This window comes from Amblyomma mixtum, chromosome 1, assembly GCF_055824585.1.
Source record: "Amblyomma mixtum isolate Tamu chromosome 1, ASM5582458v1, whole genome shotgun sequence".
Lineage (NCBI taxonomy): Eukaryota > Metazoa > Arthropoda > Arachnida > Ixodida > Ixodidae > Amblyomma > Amblyomma mixtum.
Genome location: NC_143012.1, coordinates 268,137,854 through 268,153,484, shown reverse-complemented (window position 1 = coordinate 268,153,484; position 15,631 = coordinate 268,137,854). Strand labels below are relative to the sequence as shown.

At 45.3% G+C, this 15,631-nt stretch overlaps 1 protein-coding gene across 3 annotated transcripts in view; it reads left to right on the top strand.

Annotated features, from left to right (window-relative positions):
- p (WD40 repeat domain-containing protein pink) overlaps positions 1–15,631 on the top strand; it is a 37,227-nt gene that overhangs the window by 4,136 nt on the left and 17,460 nt on the right. For all 3 annotated transcript variants that reach the window (XM_089565892.1, XM_089565891.1, XM_089565893.1), the window contains 10 exons: positions 268–454; positions 3,359–3,489; positions 5,332–5,458; positions 7,201–7,283; positions 8,576–8,656; positions 9,380–9,480; positions 10,150–11,350; positions 11,917–12,062; positions 12,142–12,259; positions 13,868–15,241. In XM_089565892.1, coding sequence (XP_089422018.1) covers positions 268–454; positions 3,359–3,489; positions 5,332–5,458; positions 7,201–7,283; positions 8,576–8,656; positions 9,380–9,480; positions 10,150–11,350; positions 11,917–12,062; positions 12,142–12,259; positions 13,868–15,241 — 3,549 coding nt within the window. The remainder of the gene's footprint in view (positions 1–267; positions 455–3,358; positions 3,490–5,331; positions 5,459–7,200; positions 7,284–8,575; positions 8,657–9,379; positions 9,481–10,149; positions 11,351–11,916; positions 12,063–12,141; positions 12,260–13,867; positions 15,242–15,631) is intronic.

The following is a 15,631-nucleotide window of genomic DNA, read 5'->3' as shown; positions in this document are numbered from 1 at the left end:
TGCAAGAACACTCGTGTGCCGAGATTTCATTGCATGTTAAAAAACCCCTGGCAACTGGAGTTTATCCGGAGACCTCCGCAGTGCCATGCATCATAGCCTGCATGTTACTTTCGCACATAAAATCTAAACTGTTGTAATCATAAAGCATTGGGTGGATGCATATTGGCGTGTTTTTGTTTGTTTTGTTTCAAATCACTGGGTCCTAGCTTTGGCCTCATTTGTGTGGACCGCATTGTTAAGGGCTTACAAATGCGGTCCCTGTTCCAGTCGCGGGCACGTCATCGTGGTGGAGCACAATGCCAGGAGACCTGCCCTGCAGGCGCAGCGGCTCCAGTTGTCCTTCGAGCACAAGGGCAGCGTGGTCACCTGCCTGGAGTGGAACGGTGTCGGCACCCGGCTCTTTGCGGCCGACAATGCCGGGAAGGTCTCCGTCCTCAACGTGTCCACGTCTAAGGTCAGTCCATGTCGAAACGAGGTGGAACGCTAAGCTTGGAAAGTCTTTTTTTCACTGTTGCGATAGTCTACAGGTAGGGGAAACTCGAGGGGCTTGGTCAGAACAGGCTGTTTGTTGAACGTGCTTGTGTCTACAAAGCATCGAAGCAGCTCACTAGGGGTTATCAAACTTACAGGCATTTGTCTAGTTTCATTGGTTGTAACTTGAGGCTGCCTTCTGGACACACATTGAATGTGATTACTGGTGGGACACAAAGCATTGATGTCGGTAGCTGAAATAGATTGAAAGCAGACTGGTGTATTTGCCCAAGACAAAAACAAAAGCAGGGCACTGTGTATGGCCCCTTCGGTCACTGTTCTGTGCTTCCTAAGGAATGTGAAGCTTTTTTCTGATAGTAACAAATTAAATGTACTGGCTTCTAAAGCAACTTTGCTGCGGTATTTCATAATTAGTATAGTTTACATTGTGGTAAAGTAGGCCTGCAGAACTGTTTCTTTTATTTGTGTTATTCTTGTAGTATTTCTGTATTCTCTGTCTTATTTATATCTGAGTGGCAAGGAGCTCATTTAGTAAAAATATTAAGGGTGTGCAAATACTATTCAAAATTTCAAATATGAAGTGAATATGTTTTTTATTTGCAGTGTGTTCGATTTGAAAAATGGATATTAGAAAATTTCTGAGCATTCGACAATGACTGTAGACCGCTGACTTTCACAAATTTGACCATGGCAAAACCACAGTATCTGGGCAAATTATCCAAAGATCAAGTTTAAAGTGTCAAGGAAAACAGTACGAAGGCATCCTCATCGCTTTATTATTTGTTGTTTCTCAAGTGGACCGGTTACCTTCAGACGCTGCCAGTCTCGCACTTCCACAAGTGGCTACCACGCTTGATGAGAATAAGATGTCCAATCATGCGCTTAGAACAGCCTCGATGTGAAGGCTCGCGGTTTTTTTTTTTTGTTTTATCCTTCCATTACGCATTACATACTTAATGCCCACACCTAATGGTGCTTGTTCTTTTGCATTCACAACTTTCACAACTCTTTTACCGTGAGCTCTGCCATCTCGTTTTGGTCAACTATAATATGCGACAAGGACCACTTGTGGAATTTTGCTTAGGGGTCTCGAAGGGGGGCAGAGTCTAGATGTCACTTGCAGGGTAAGCGATCATGTAAACATCGTACCTGTTGTGTGGCACATTGTAGTTTGTCCACAGCTTACATGCGCTGAACAGAAGGTGTGACGACAGTAGGAGGGCCCATGTCACATGGCGAAAAAATAGCATGGCTACATAGTTTTGGTTTCTGAGCTTTGCCGCCTGCTCACGGTGGCGGTGGCAGCTGTTGGCCACACATCGCCAACCGTTTGAACCATGGTCATGAATTAGGTTTGCAAAAAAACAAACAAAAATTGGAGAAATATTGTACTACTTCATACTTTTTTAGTTCATTTGTGGATTGTGCCACTATTTATTTATTTATTTACAGAGGGGAGTGGGTTAATTAGGATAAAGAACAATGAATATAATACAGTGAAAACAGGTAGTAGAAAATAAATTTTCTCCAGATTAAAACAAACAACATTCACAAAGTGTAAATAACATAAAATCAATGTACATAACGCAGTGGAAACAGATATAACACATGATCACCTTCTTTCAAAATAAACAATGTTAGCTATTGCGTCGTGAAAGGTTTTGTTATCTGCTATGTCTGCAATATCGAGGTGAAGGCGGTTCCATTCCACAGATGTGCGAGGAAGATATGACTGAAAAGAAGATTTGGTGTGGCATGTTGGGATGCCAACCTTGTGGCGGTGATCGATGCGATGTGAAATGTATTTTGGGGGTGATATGAAATAGTCGTGAAGCGTAACGTGATGATATAGCTTGTGAAATAGTGTTAGGCGACCAACTTTACGGCAAGATTGTAACGGTGGGAGTGACACGTTAGATTTCATGACTGTGATGCTTGCCGTACGGTTGTAATTTGAAAGAATGAAGCGAACGGAATTATTTTGGACTAGTTCCAAGGAATATACAAGGTTATCATGTGTGTAGGGTCCCATATTGATGCTGCGTATTCTAGTTTAGGACGTATAAGTGTTTTATAGAGTATAAGCTTAAGAGATGAGGGAGCGGCTGAGAAATTGCGACGTAAGTACCCTAACATGCGGTTAGCGTTATTAATAACGTAGTCAATATGAATAGACCATGTTAAATTTTGAGTGATATGAATACCTATAATGTGACATTGGACTTCAAGATACATTGAGCTCAGTTTTCACTTGTCACCTTGCCAGAGTATATTGGGAGCTTTATTAAAGAGCTGGAGCATTGTGAACAGCACACCTTCATTGACTTCAAAAGGCCCTTGGACAGCTATTTTGAAGCACTGCATTAAAACAATGGAGAGAACAAAGAGGCTCACTGCGTGTTGGGAAAGCAACTGTTGCTTTCAAGTAGTACTTCCTGGTTTGTAGGAACAGCAGTGTACTTTGCTTACGCTCTCCACAAAGGGCCACATTGTGAAGGCTGTGAGTGGGGAAAGCATCGTGAGAAATTTAAGGGAAACTTCTGGCCAACATGGCTCAATTCAGCATTTGACCTTGCTACCATTAGAAACTAATTTAGTTCCGTGTTGATTACTGGGTCCTAATTTCACTGCACTAGGTAGACGGTGCTGTGTCCTGTCTGCCTTGTCTGCTGTCCCCTGTCTAGTGCTGTCCACACTTTCGATGTGTCGCCAACTAACTTGGCGCTGCACTTTAATGCTGATTTCAGTTTTCTGGCACTACTGGCATTGGTGTCAGAGGCAGTCGAGGATGCGCAACATCTTTGCATGCCTTTTCACAGCAGCTTTGCCTTGAAAAAACACGCCGTTCATTCTTCCTGTGTTGCAGGCAAGAAGTCTGTTCCAGTCACCACCAAGCACGCTGATGCGCCTAGACTCTAGAGTTGTGCAGCTAAGCTTTGCACAGGATAGGCTGCTGGCATCAACGCTTACAAGGTGTTACCTAGGTGACACAATCAGGTGGGCTGCTGAGACTCCTGTATACTTCGGCATGCATGAGCGGCATACTTTTGCACTGTGAAAGAAAACAAATGCGTAAATGGGGATATAATGCTTTCCTCGTGGGCCTAGTGGCACGTTGTACACCGTCTAACTTTTTGGAAGCACTGAAACACTCATGGATGCTCACTCCAGTTACAGCAGACAGTATTGCCATGGTTCATTGTTTAGATTGAACTTGTGCACAGGCTGTTTTTTTACTGCTTTTTTTTTGATGAAAAATAATGGGAGTCCTAAGGAGGAAATTGATTAGCGGGGAATGCAGTGGCGAGAGCAGATAACCAGTGGCCTTAACCAAGTTGGTGCCAGAGGAGGGAGAATGCAGTAGAGGAGTGAGCGCCAGAGAGCCACGGGGTCAGATGAGGTAGGAAAATTTTTGGGTGGTCGGGTGGTTGCGGGTGGCACGGCGACTGAGATAATTGGAGATCGCTGGGAGGGTTCTTTGTCTTGCAGTGCATAACCCTTTCAGGCGCTTTGTACACAATTGTGTAAGCGACAAACTTACAGCTTTTTCTGAGAAACTGGAGCACTTAACAGTGATTTCATTATTTCAGTCAAACGGAGCACCCTTCTTGTTGCAAATAAGTTGCGTTTTTGTACCATATAGCGAATGCAGCAAATAATATTTCACATAAGAGTGAGCTAGGTAGCACTTTGTCCGCCGTTTTTGTTCAGACAGATTTTGCCGCGAATGAAAACATTGATTGTTTTTGCAAAATTTCGAGCGTAATGTGCATCTTCGAAACACAAAGCGATTCCACGATCCCTAAGGTGTTTACCTGACACACGAGAACATTTCGATGTTATTATTTGTAACAAATCTGACACTTTATACGGAATTCTCTACATCGTTGTAAGAACTGACTGGCTGGTCTTTCATGTTCGAAAACATACAAATTCCCTTTCTTGAGGCCTCAATAGACTACTTAGGTGAAAAAAAAAAAATCGATTTCAGTGAAAACAAAAAATGGCGCCTGAAAGGGATAAAAGTAGGTCTAATTATGGTGATGATTATGGTGATGATGACGATGCACTGGCATTAAATGTGGCACAGGACTGCACTTGAGTCCCTGCATATTTGTACATCTTGTAGCCTGTTTTCCCATGTGTTAATGTGAGACATTGCAGAATTTGCATGGGCTTTGACCCTTTCCCTGTGAGGTAACTAGCAAGGACAGTCGCATGGAAGGTGTCTGCTAGCTCATTTATCAGATAACATTCACTAGCTGTGGCGCCTGTTTTGTAATCATAAGCAGGCCCCATTGTCGCTGCACTGTGCAAACGTCAAGATTGTTATGAATTTAGGGGCTCTTATCTTTCAGTTTTGGGCCTTGAAAGCACTTTGTATTGTGGGCCCATCGTTACTTACATCGCATTGCAAACTATTGAGCACTGTTTCGTTCTGTGTGTGTGTATATGTTCATTCTTGAAGATTAACAGAAAAAAAAAATGACTATAGGGCTCATAGGCTTGCACATAGTCATGTCTATGGCATGGTTAATTGCACTGTCTGCAGTAATGTTTGGCTACTTTTAGTTTTTGTGGCTGGCCACCAAGGCTAGCCAAATATTGTTGCAGACAGTACAATTAACCAGTAAAACTAGGTGCCTAATGCTGTCTGGTTAGAAATGCAGGATTAGTAGTTCATTATCTTTGAAGTTAGCTTTGTGTTAAAGAATGTGGCTTGACTGGAACTGTTGTGCCTGCTGTGCTGCTCAGATGGGTATTGGACAATCCAGAAACTGTTAGACAGGTACTAGAGGCAGATATTGCACTGTGTGTCTTTTGCGGTTTTGGTCACAGGGAAAAGTTCACGCAAGTTGGCAAGAAGCTCAGGGATGGTGAATTTGGTGGCTGTTTCTACCCGGGAAGCAAGCCTCAGGACTCCATGTGCATTTACGCAGCCCGTCCAGGATCCAGGTTGTGGCAGGTAAAGGGCTGAAAACTTTTTTTTGAGGCTAAAAGATTTCTTCTGAAAGGACAGTATTTATTTCTTGAACTTCTTTACTTAATCTTTGGTTAATGGTAGTTCGGCACTGCAAATGGCATTGACTGTGCGAGTATTATTTTAAATACTGCCATTTTGTGTGATTGGCATTGCCACCCTGTTGCATATATTTCAGCAAAGATGCCCTAGCTTGTATCTCTCTTGGCTGCTTATATTTTTTCCGCTCTGCCTTAACGGGTTCCCATAGAACTATTAGTCACGACATTCAATGCAGGCAGCATGAAAGCATCCCAAGTTACTGACCTAGCAGTTAACTTTGTCAGTTGTTTTCAACTTATATATGTTGATAGGAGAAGGAAGGGTCAGTGTATACATTTGAACCCCACTGTTACTTTCCCGGGTGCTGGATTTTCCGGGCTGCTGCATTTTCCAGGCTGCTACGTTCTCATGATTCATTCCTTCCCAAGCTCCTATCGAAACCCATGCAATACAAACTCGCCTGTTACGTCGCAGCTGTGGTGGCTTTCCCACGTGCTACGTCACGAATGTCGCTTCTCGATAGTGGTTTATCCCGTGCCAGCATTTTGACAGCCTGCATTTATCGGTCGCGGAACGGTGACGACTTACCAACCAAAGCAGAACTCTAGCCCCCATGGCACTTGGCCACCACCATGTTCGGCAGCTTCCGCGTAAACCGAAACTGTGCAGCAACAAACGCCGTGCGGGCAACGCTGTACAGGGCGCACTTGCAAAAAGTTGGCTCTGAAACATGTTTCTACTATCTGCATTCTTATTATTACCTGCAGCTTAACACAAATTCTTGATTGGAATAGAAATGGATTGTGTAGGGTTAATGCGGCTACCGCAAATACAGCGCCGAACCGTGCACGCATGCCCAAACTTCGACCATTCCATGCGCCCGCTCTCTTCCCTGTTGCCTGTCTTCCACAGACAGCTCTTCAGGTAGATGGAGAGCCATTGCAAGGCATTCAGGACATTCTGTGGATGGGAGCAATAGTGAGAACTGCAAAACTATTCAAATTTCAGAGAAGCATGTTGCCCCTTTCTGGAAGTAAAAAAAAAAAACGTTGACAACGATTTCATTTTTTTCCCACTTCCCAGGTGCTACATTCCCTAATGGTGCTTTGTTTTATTTTTCGTGGTCCCGTGTAAAATGTAACAGTGTCACAGTAGCAGTGTCATGTGAGCGCTCGAACATGCGCAGGCGATCATGTGATTTTTCTCATTGCTGCCTAGGCACTGCACCCACTATAGCAGTGTACTGGGCAACCAGTGTGAAATGGTGGGACTTTTTAATGTGTGTCACATAAACTTGCACAAAATCACTTTGGCTTGCAAGCTTCTGTGTGTTGCCACATTGAAGCATTGCTTTTAAAAGTTGGCTGGCACCACAATCCTTAACATCTGATTCTGGCAACAGATGCTGGTGATCTGCAGCGCAGGGCATCAGCGCATTTGTTGCAGGTGAATCATCAGTGCACCCTCACATGATGAATTCTTATCGTAATTTTTGTAATATTTGGCTGGGACTCTTCAGCAGTGCTGTTGGATTATAAAACCTTTGAATTTTTATGTATCTGCCATAGTATGTTTGCTTATCAGTGTTTAGCTTTAATATACTCTTGCTAATTAATGCTAGCTAGAATATACGAGTTTAAGATGTGGATTGTCTAAACCATCAGCACTGATTTTTTCTTATGCAGGCTGATCTCAAGGGCAGTGTGTTGAAGACTCACCAGTTCAAGGAAGCTCTTGCTGTTACGCCTGTCAAGTTAGTCACATACAGGTAATTGCCATGTTCATAAGAGAGTAGATGTAATTCAATGATTGCCTATCCTTGCTTCGTAACCCACCGTGGTGGGTCAGTGGCTTTGGTATTCGGCACCTGATTCCAAAGTCGTGAGTTCCATCCCAGTCGCGGCTGCCGCATTTCGATGAAGACGAAATACAAAAACGACTGGGGGCTGTGCAAAGTCATCGCAGGTCTAGATTAATTCAGAGTCCTCCCCTGTGTCCTTCCTCATGGTCCATGGGTCGCTTCGAGATTTAAACCCCGGAATTAAAAATTTTCTTTGCTTCATATTGGGTCAGTTTGATTGTGGTATATTCTCTGCATATTTTTTTCAATACTGTCATGCAGGTATTGTTAAATTGCCTTTATTATTTGCTTGCATGATGTTTTCCCCTTATGTTATACCTTTAACCTGGAGTAAATACCCTAAATTTTTTTTTAAATCTTTCAGTTGTCTTGATATCTTTACATTCAAGGTACATTGCAGACCTGGTCGTTGTGTGGGTGTGTGTTGATATTCAATGTTTCAAATAGCTTGCAGGTAATATTTGTTGTTCAGTTTGAATTGCTCGGCTCGTTTGCTCTTCAAAGTCTTTCTATCTTCTGAACACTGAAAAACTGTGAATTTTCATGTTATCCTGAAGCTGTTGCCAGGTTGTTCAGTACTGTTAAGCCATTCATCTGCATGCCACTGTATGCTTGATCTGACCCTTCAAACAGACTAATCAGGTGCCATCACGAGCTGCTGCTGATTTGTCTTTGGTTGCACTGTGCTGGCAGATTGGAAACAGAAGTGTGTCACCACCTGGCACATCATTTAATTTAGTGTTGCTGCAGTCTGTGACAGGGTGCATACACGGTGGCAAGGAAAGTGAACAGGTGGTAGGGCATTTTGTGGTGCTCCTGTTAAGGTCATACCGTATTAACTCGTGCACTTTACGCATTTTTTTTCTAAAAATAAGGGATTAGAAAGGAAGTGTGCAAATTGCCTGAGTAAATATGGCATATCATTTTGGATCACCACAACAGACAGTGCGCTGCAAGTGGCCGCAGTTTCTAGCCACCATTATTGTTCATGATGGTGGAGTGGACGTGGCTGTGTTTCACAGCCTCAGCTCTCAATTTTTTTATTTCTTAGACACACAAAGAATGGGCTGTTTTGCTTGCTTTTTTGAAAATCTTGATTGGGAGTTTTATTGTAGGCTCTTGTTTCATTACTCCAGACAGCAGCGTCATGTCTTGATGTTAGCTCACTGACTAAATTTCTGTGTTCTTTGTACTGTCAGGTCCAACGCCAGCTCATCAGGAAGTACTTCAGCTTCGGCATCTACGGCAGCATTTAGTAAACTACTGACGGTGTGGGCGAGGTATGACAGAGGAAGCATAACTTTGTTTCACTTTTTTATTTGTTCACGTGAAGTGTACAGTCAGATTATTAAAGTCTTGTACTTTAGTTACAGTATGCATGTAAATCATAAGCAATGTTTCATCTAACACCAGTGTCCTGAAGCGCGTGTCATCCATGGCGCATTTACCAGTGTGATGCATACTTCCTGTGGTAGGCGGGATTTGCTGGTGAAACATTTCCACCCGAGTCAATAGGAATAACTCAGCACTGTACTGCAGCAAGTTCTGGCGTAAGCTCAAAAGTTGGGTCAAAATGTTTTTTTTTACTCATTGCAATGCTTACAGTAGTGAGAAAAACATTACTGTGCTCAGTTCTTTGTGGTAGGCCCACTCCTCTATGTAATTAACCACCGTAAATTTGAAGTGACATTCCTGCAAATGCTCAGCCAAAAATGTGGTCCCTGGTTTGCCAGATAAACTTGTCGCCATTGCAGTGCTAGCAATTGTTCCTGCAGTGTAACTTGGCTTTCGATGCCCATTTTCTGACTCCTATTTCTGATAGTGCCCAAATATAGCATAGTGAAAGGACCGCTATCGCGCTGTTCTCTATCCACATGTCCCTGTCAGAGGACACGCATTAAACTTGTGTGAAAGATTTATCAGCTATGGTAGATGTGGTGCCTGCTCCTTTGATAACACTATACAGAATCTTTAAGCAAGCTTTTTCTTTTTTTCTTTTGCAGCAATCAAACCATGCCATTTTTGATTTCGTGGAGTTCCAATGGCCTTTATATTATTAATCCTCAAGCAGGAGAGATTGTACTCTGGAATGACGAGCTGAAAGGTGAGGAAATGTGGCTGCAGTTGTAGGCCTCTCTGTTAGCTGCTGTTATTGACAGTGGCCATCTGTGATTACTGACAATTGTATGAGCTCTGTGTGTGCAGCTGTTGCTTCTGCTTATGAGGATAATTAGGCCTCTCTCCTACCTTACGATTAGGCCTATCTGAAGTCTGTCATGACTTGCATGTTGGTGCTTCATTCCTGACTTCCTATTTTGCAAAGGTGTTAAAATTCCAGGCATTTGTTCATTTTTTTTTTTTGCATACTGCCTTTTCTTCACTGTAGTGGCACTGAAGTTGTTGCACTGGGAGTATAGTTGCAAATTTGCTGTGTGTAATCCTGTAGCTTTTTTGGCGCATAAAACTTTAATGGTGACTGTACCCGTGTCAGTACCCATGATCAGTGCTTACTGTTCCTTCTTGGGCTTTTGCAGTTATTGCATTTGCTTCACATGACTCTGACGATTTCATTTCTGTTTTGGGAGGGTTAGTGCAAGGCACAGGCTATGTGCTTAGGGTAGTCGCATGATCCCCACGGGGTGGCATCCCTCTGTGCCCTTGGTCACACTCGAATAGTCATGTCAACTACAACATTTAGGCTGTGAACCTTTGCTTTAACGGCCAGCGCTGTAAAAGAATTATTCCCCCCAATTTTTTTTCTTCCCCATTGCAGATATAAAAGACTTGAAATGTGTTCGCAACAACATTTACATCCAGCTGCACAGTGGTGAATTTTGGGCCTGTTCCCTGCTGACACCAGTGCAAGCCGTCTTGTGCCTCCTGCAACACAATCATGCGACACTGTGTGGTCAGTTCCTCTGTCAAAACCGGCTCCGCATCCCAAAGGCCGCCTTTGAAAAGACATTACCCAGCGAGCTTAGTTTCGAACTCCATGACAAACTCAAGGAGTCTGGCGAGATCTCTTTAGCCGAGTCTGTTGCAAAGCTGTTGTTTGACAGCTACGATGTTGACATCACCAAGAGGCCGTCCAAGCCAAAGGTTGACCCCAGCACAGAAGAATGCCCAGGCCCTGCATCGTCAAGTCTTGCGCAGGTCACCGTTGAGCGTGTGTCTGCAAGGCGGCGCTCCAGAGACATCCAGGGGTCCAGGGACGAGTGTGGCGTAGCGTCACCTCGTCACGTCCGATGCCATTCGTCTGATCCAGTCAAACCAAACACGCCCAGCCCAAGACCTGTGCGGAAAACGGTGCGGCGTGGAAGCGATCCTCCACCGCCAGGCACGTTCGGCAAAGCACCATCGGCAGAGTGCCCTTTGAAGCCAAAGCCAACCAAGGCTTGCAGTCCAACACCATCGCGGAGGGCTGCAGTGGGCTCTTCAAGCGCTCAGAGAGAGAGGAGCTTGAGCCTAGAAGCCCCTCGACAAGGATTGCAAGAATCTCAGCCGGCGAGGACACTATCCGAGAGGCCACGTCAACTGCAGACTGCCGCCAAGAGCTCGGGATTCATGGGCCTCAGTGTTGGGAGCAGGGATCAGACGAAAGGAGCAGTTAAAGGTGGAAGCTCCAGCGAAAGTTCGGACAGGGAAACTCCCGATGAGCCTGATATGTCACCAACCCCCGGGTGCTCTGTGACGGATCGAGGGGGAAACAACAAGAAGGCTTATGGGAGTGCTCTGCGGATACTGCCAGCCATTCCGGCGTCGCCTTTGGATTCCCCCATGAGCCCATTAGACCGGGTGGACCCGGAGGTGTTGGCGAGCATGTATGCTGAGCAGGACGTGGGCTACGAAAGTGTTTACCAGTACCTCAGCCTGGGAGTGTATGGCTCGAGCTTGGTGCCCGCTGCCTTCACCATGCGAGGCACTGACCTGGCACAGCTGGCTAATGTTGCCGACCTTGCAAAGCTTCGAGAAACGTGAGTGCTCTCCTCTTTGCTCCTTGTTAGGCTACCCTTTGCTATTTATACACTGTTGTAACCCACTTTGTGGAAGGTCCATTCTTGGGTGGAGTGCCTTGTGTGAGGGGTTATGAACTGAAATGTGCGTGTGGCTGTGGTGAAAGGCAAAATGCGCTGCCCACCTAGCATTCATTTAGCAAAGCTATTATAGAAGCTGAGTAGAAAAAAGAAAGACTTTTGTGCAGTTGTGAGCAGTTGCAGCGACCGAACAGGTGGACATTGAGTTGACCGCTCATTCAGTTTACTGTCCTTGTACAGACCCATGTAACCTTTTTTTTTTCATCTGAAACTTGGAAAAATCTAGACCTGCACAAATAGGTGCTACCTTAAATGTCACTCAATCTGTGGGCCTCATTTTGGCTTGGAACCCGTATTATGAGAAAAACTTTTTGTAATGTTATTGATGATTGGTAATGTGTAATGTTTTTAACTATCATACCTGTATGGTCATAAAGTGACCACACAAATTTGTGTAATTGCATTTACCCATGTGGTGTGCATGTTTTGTTATGCTTTCTTTGCAGGCTTTCATCGAAGTTGTCTAATGGCAAGGACACAATACTGAAAAACCTTCGGGGCTTGGAGGGGAAACTGAAGTACTTCTCAGTGGACCAAGGTGCAGACGTGGGCCTCACATCTCCTTTGTCTGTTGTGCCAGAGAACACTGCAGGTACGTGCCAACTGCCGAGGCTGATTTTTTTGTGTTCAGTTTGTAGAACATCGTGCTAAACATTCTTTCACGAATGCAGCCGAGCCTGTTTCGAAGCCCGAAGAAGCCAGGAGCAAGCCATTGGCACCCAAAGATGACTTCTGGTCTTTCCTTCCTGCTGCGAGTAACACCTTCGTTGAAGCAACACTGCGGGCAAGGTAAAACCCAGCTGGATATTTTGTGCTGTGTTTCCTTTTGTTTTTTGCTTTTTCACTTTATCCCTAGCATCAGCACCCAGTTTTTTTAGTGTGTTTGCGAAAGTTTATCAGCTGTTGCAAAAACCATTCAGCAAGTTTGTATGGGCACGTTGGTTAGGTGGCCATATTAATGTGATAGTGTTAAAGGTACAGTTACGCAGAAAATCCGGCGTTGGTGTTGTGAGCGAAAAATCATGGACATGGCTCTTTCAAGTAGTCCTCAGAGAGCAACCTAGGAGGCAGGTGGGCCAGCTAGGTCACGTGACCTTGCGGAGTCGTCAAAACCTGCCCACCGGATAGTGAGCAAACTGCACACCACCGTGGAAGGTGCCATTTAAATTAATGATTGGTCACTTAGGAAGAGCGACCTGGGCCGCGCAAGGCCCGCTGGGAGCACCTGCCATCGCAGGTCAGCGGCACATCGCTTAAATGCTGCACCACTGCGCCAGGAGAGGTATGAGGATTCCGAGGGATCTGTGAATGTAAAGTATAGGATGACGTTCTGCATATATGAGAATTAACCCATTACGCTATTGCGTCATACCCTTACGGAGGAGCTTAAAGGGACACTGAGGAGAAATTGAAGTTGGCTTGTATGGGCAGAATACCAGCTCCTGATTACAGAAACGCCACTCATACTGACAACAAAGCTCTTGTAACGTAGAAAAGAGCAAGAACCAAAATACAGGTATCACCGCCACAGGCCAAACTCGCAAGTACAAGCGTGGTGACTTCATAGGACAAAGCAGTGTTGCTAGAACCAATGGTTCTAGCAACTCTAGGATCCGAGAAGCCACAAATCACTGAGGCGCAGCCAATGCATGTGCAAATCTCCTTGACGTCGCCAGATGGCGCTGCGTGCCCGGCAGCTACGCGCGCGACTGAAGCATCGGGACCAATCAGCACCTGCTCACCGGCGTTAGGGGGGCTCCCGGTATTCCGCTAGCGGTAACAAGGTACACGGTATGCTAAAGGTGTCTATTTGCGAGAACTTCATTGACGACTTCGAGAACGAGATCCATCGTAACGCTGGCAAAACGCCAGTGCAAACGTAAGCGAAGCGACTGTAGCGACGGCCGCAATAGCCGATAGATGCCTTCAACGCGCGGCCGGCAGTAGCTTTCTTTTCGGCTGCTACTAGGCCGCACTGCTGGCCGCCAGAAATCACGGAGTCTGCGTTACGTCATGTTCACGTCATGTTTCACGTCACTTAGTCCTGTGTCGTCATAGGAGAATTCCAAGTTTGAATCAGAGCGGCGGAAAAAACTTTTTCAACTTCGAATCCAAATTTCTTAGAAATAAATGGATCTTTCGCTGCCGCCCAAGTGGCAACAAAGCCATGACGTGCCGAACTATCGGATTTTGCTATAAAAAAAATATTAATAGTGCTCCCCTCAGTGTCCCTTTAAGCGTCTCCTTCAGTTTTTGTTCGCTGGTCACAAGGAGGCCGCAGCTATGTGTAAGTTGTCTCCTGGATTTGTATTGAATAAGATCAGTGTATTTTGCTGGCAGTTAGCATTTGCAATACGATAATAAACCTCAGCAGACTTATTTTTCTTTTTCTTCCAGCTCAAATGCCAATGACCCGGGCATCTTCTACCACGTTCCCAGCCTTGTTATGGTCCTTGAAGAATGGCTCGATGCACTACATTCCACTCAGATCAGCGTCATCAACCGAATAGCAACCACGGAGACTGGGAAGCTCCCGTCTGCTATGAGCTACTGTGATAGTGTACAGAAGTCTCCCGAGGAGACTTTTTCTTCTCCCAGCTCCCAAGAGGATGCTGGAATAAGCGCGCAGCTCAGCCTAGTAAAATCTATCTTCACCTGTGATCCTTTTCATCTGCCCCCAGAAGTGGAGGAGAAAGCTCGGGAGTTGGCCATGCTGTGCTTTCAGACAAGTACGCTGGGCAGTGTGGAAAGAATCGCTGCAAAGGTGTCCGAAGTCGAAGGTCGCGAGAAGCTCACGTCGTCCGTTCATAATGGCAGCTCGGCTGCTACTGACGTGAAGCTCTCCAAGCACAGCAGTACAAACTCTCTAGGAAGTGAGGACACCTCGACGCACTGCGACCTCAGCCTTTCGATGCGGTCGTCGGCATCCGAGAAGTACGGGTTTCACCTTTCAGAGATGCCAACCGTCGACTCCTGCAGCGAATCGGTGATGTTCCAGAGCATGTCCTCGTGTGGCGGTCTCTCCATCAACCTGGACTTCCGACCTGAGGAGTCTGCACATCAGCCCGATGCTTCCTTTGTTAGAAAGACCTCTTTCAGTCAGTGCAAGGAAGAGCCAATTGGCGAGTGTGCCGAGGATGAAAACCACAGAAGAGAGGATGTGGGTGGTCTTGCCAACTGTGCTGTCAGTGCTTCTTTACCTGGCAACTCGCCTCCTGTCCAAGAAAATGAATGCGTAGCCAAATCATTGGAAGAGATGGCGGGATCAACAGAGGGTGGCAGCTTTGGAAACAACGAACATGGGGGCGCCATCAGTGTGAATGGTTTTGCGCCACACGAGCCGACTCAAGCATGCCAAAGAGACAATGTTGTCGCAGAGGAAGGCTCTGCAGGCCAAAGAAACTTGTCAGTTTACAGTGATATATCACCTAGTCAGGGTTCCCAGAGTGAAGCCACATCAATGTCCTGGATGCCAATGATTGCACATAGTACACACAAGACTGAGCCATTCAAAAGCCACACCAGTGATGCCAAAACTGCACTTTTTGTGCGGTATTACTTCCACCTTCTTGACATTGAAGTCGTGTGGGATGTTGTGCAGCTTACAGAAGGACCTTGTTTTGAGACATGGAGCACTGCAGTGTTGGGTGTGCTTCAAGGGTTGAGGGTTGCAAGTCGGCATGAAAGTGGACCCGAGCGCTTGGTTGCAATAATGCAGCAGCTTGAGAAAGTGACCAACCAGCCATGGCTGCTTCTGGCCTACCTCTTGTTGTAAGTATGCAACGGAATCACACTTTTTGCATATAAGTGTAACTATAGGCGTAGCTATAAAGTCAACTTCTGTGAATGACATTGTTCAGCTTACCTGCAATTTTTTTGCCTGAATGTTAGAGCCTAGAGGCAGAGTAAAACTTCCGCTTTCAAATAAAAAATTTGATGTTTTCTTTTTTTTTTATTGCCTTGTGCACCTTGTACAATTTGGAGGGTCCATGTTTCAAGCACAGTTGCTTTATGAGAGCTCTTATTTCTCACCATTCACTGTTCCGTTTAGCTTTTCTCGCAGCATTGACTTTATCCACTCTTATATTAGTTGATTCAATGTTTTAAATCAGAGCATCTACTGAAGTGCAAAATACAGTTAATTCAGACTTGCTAATTTAC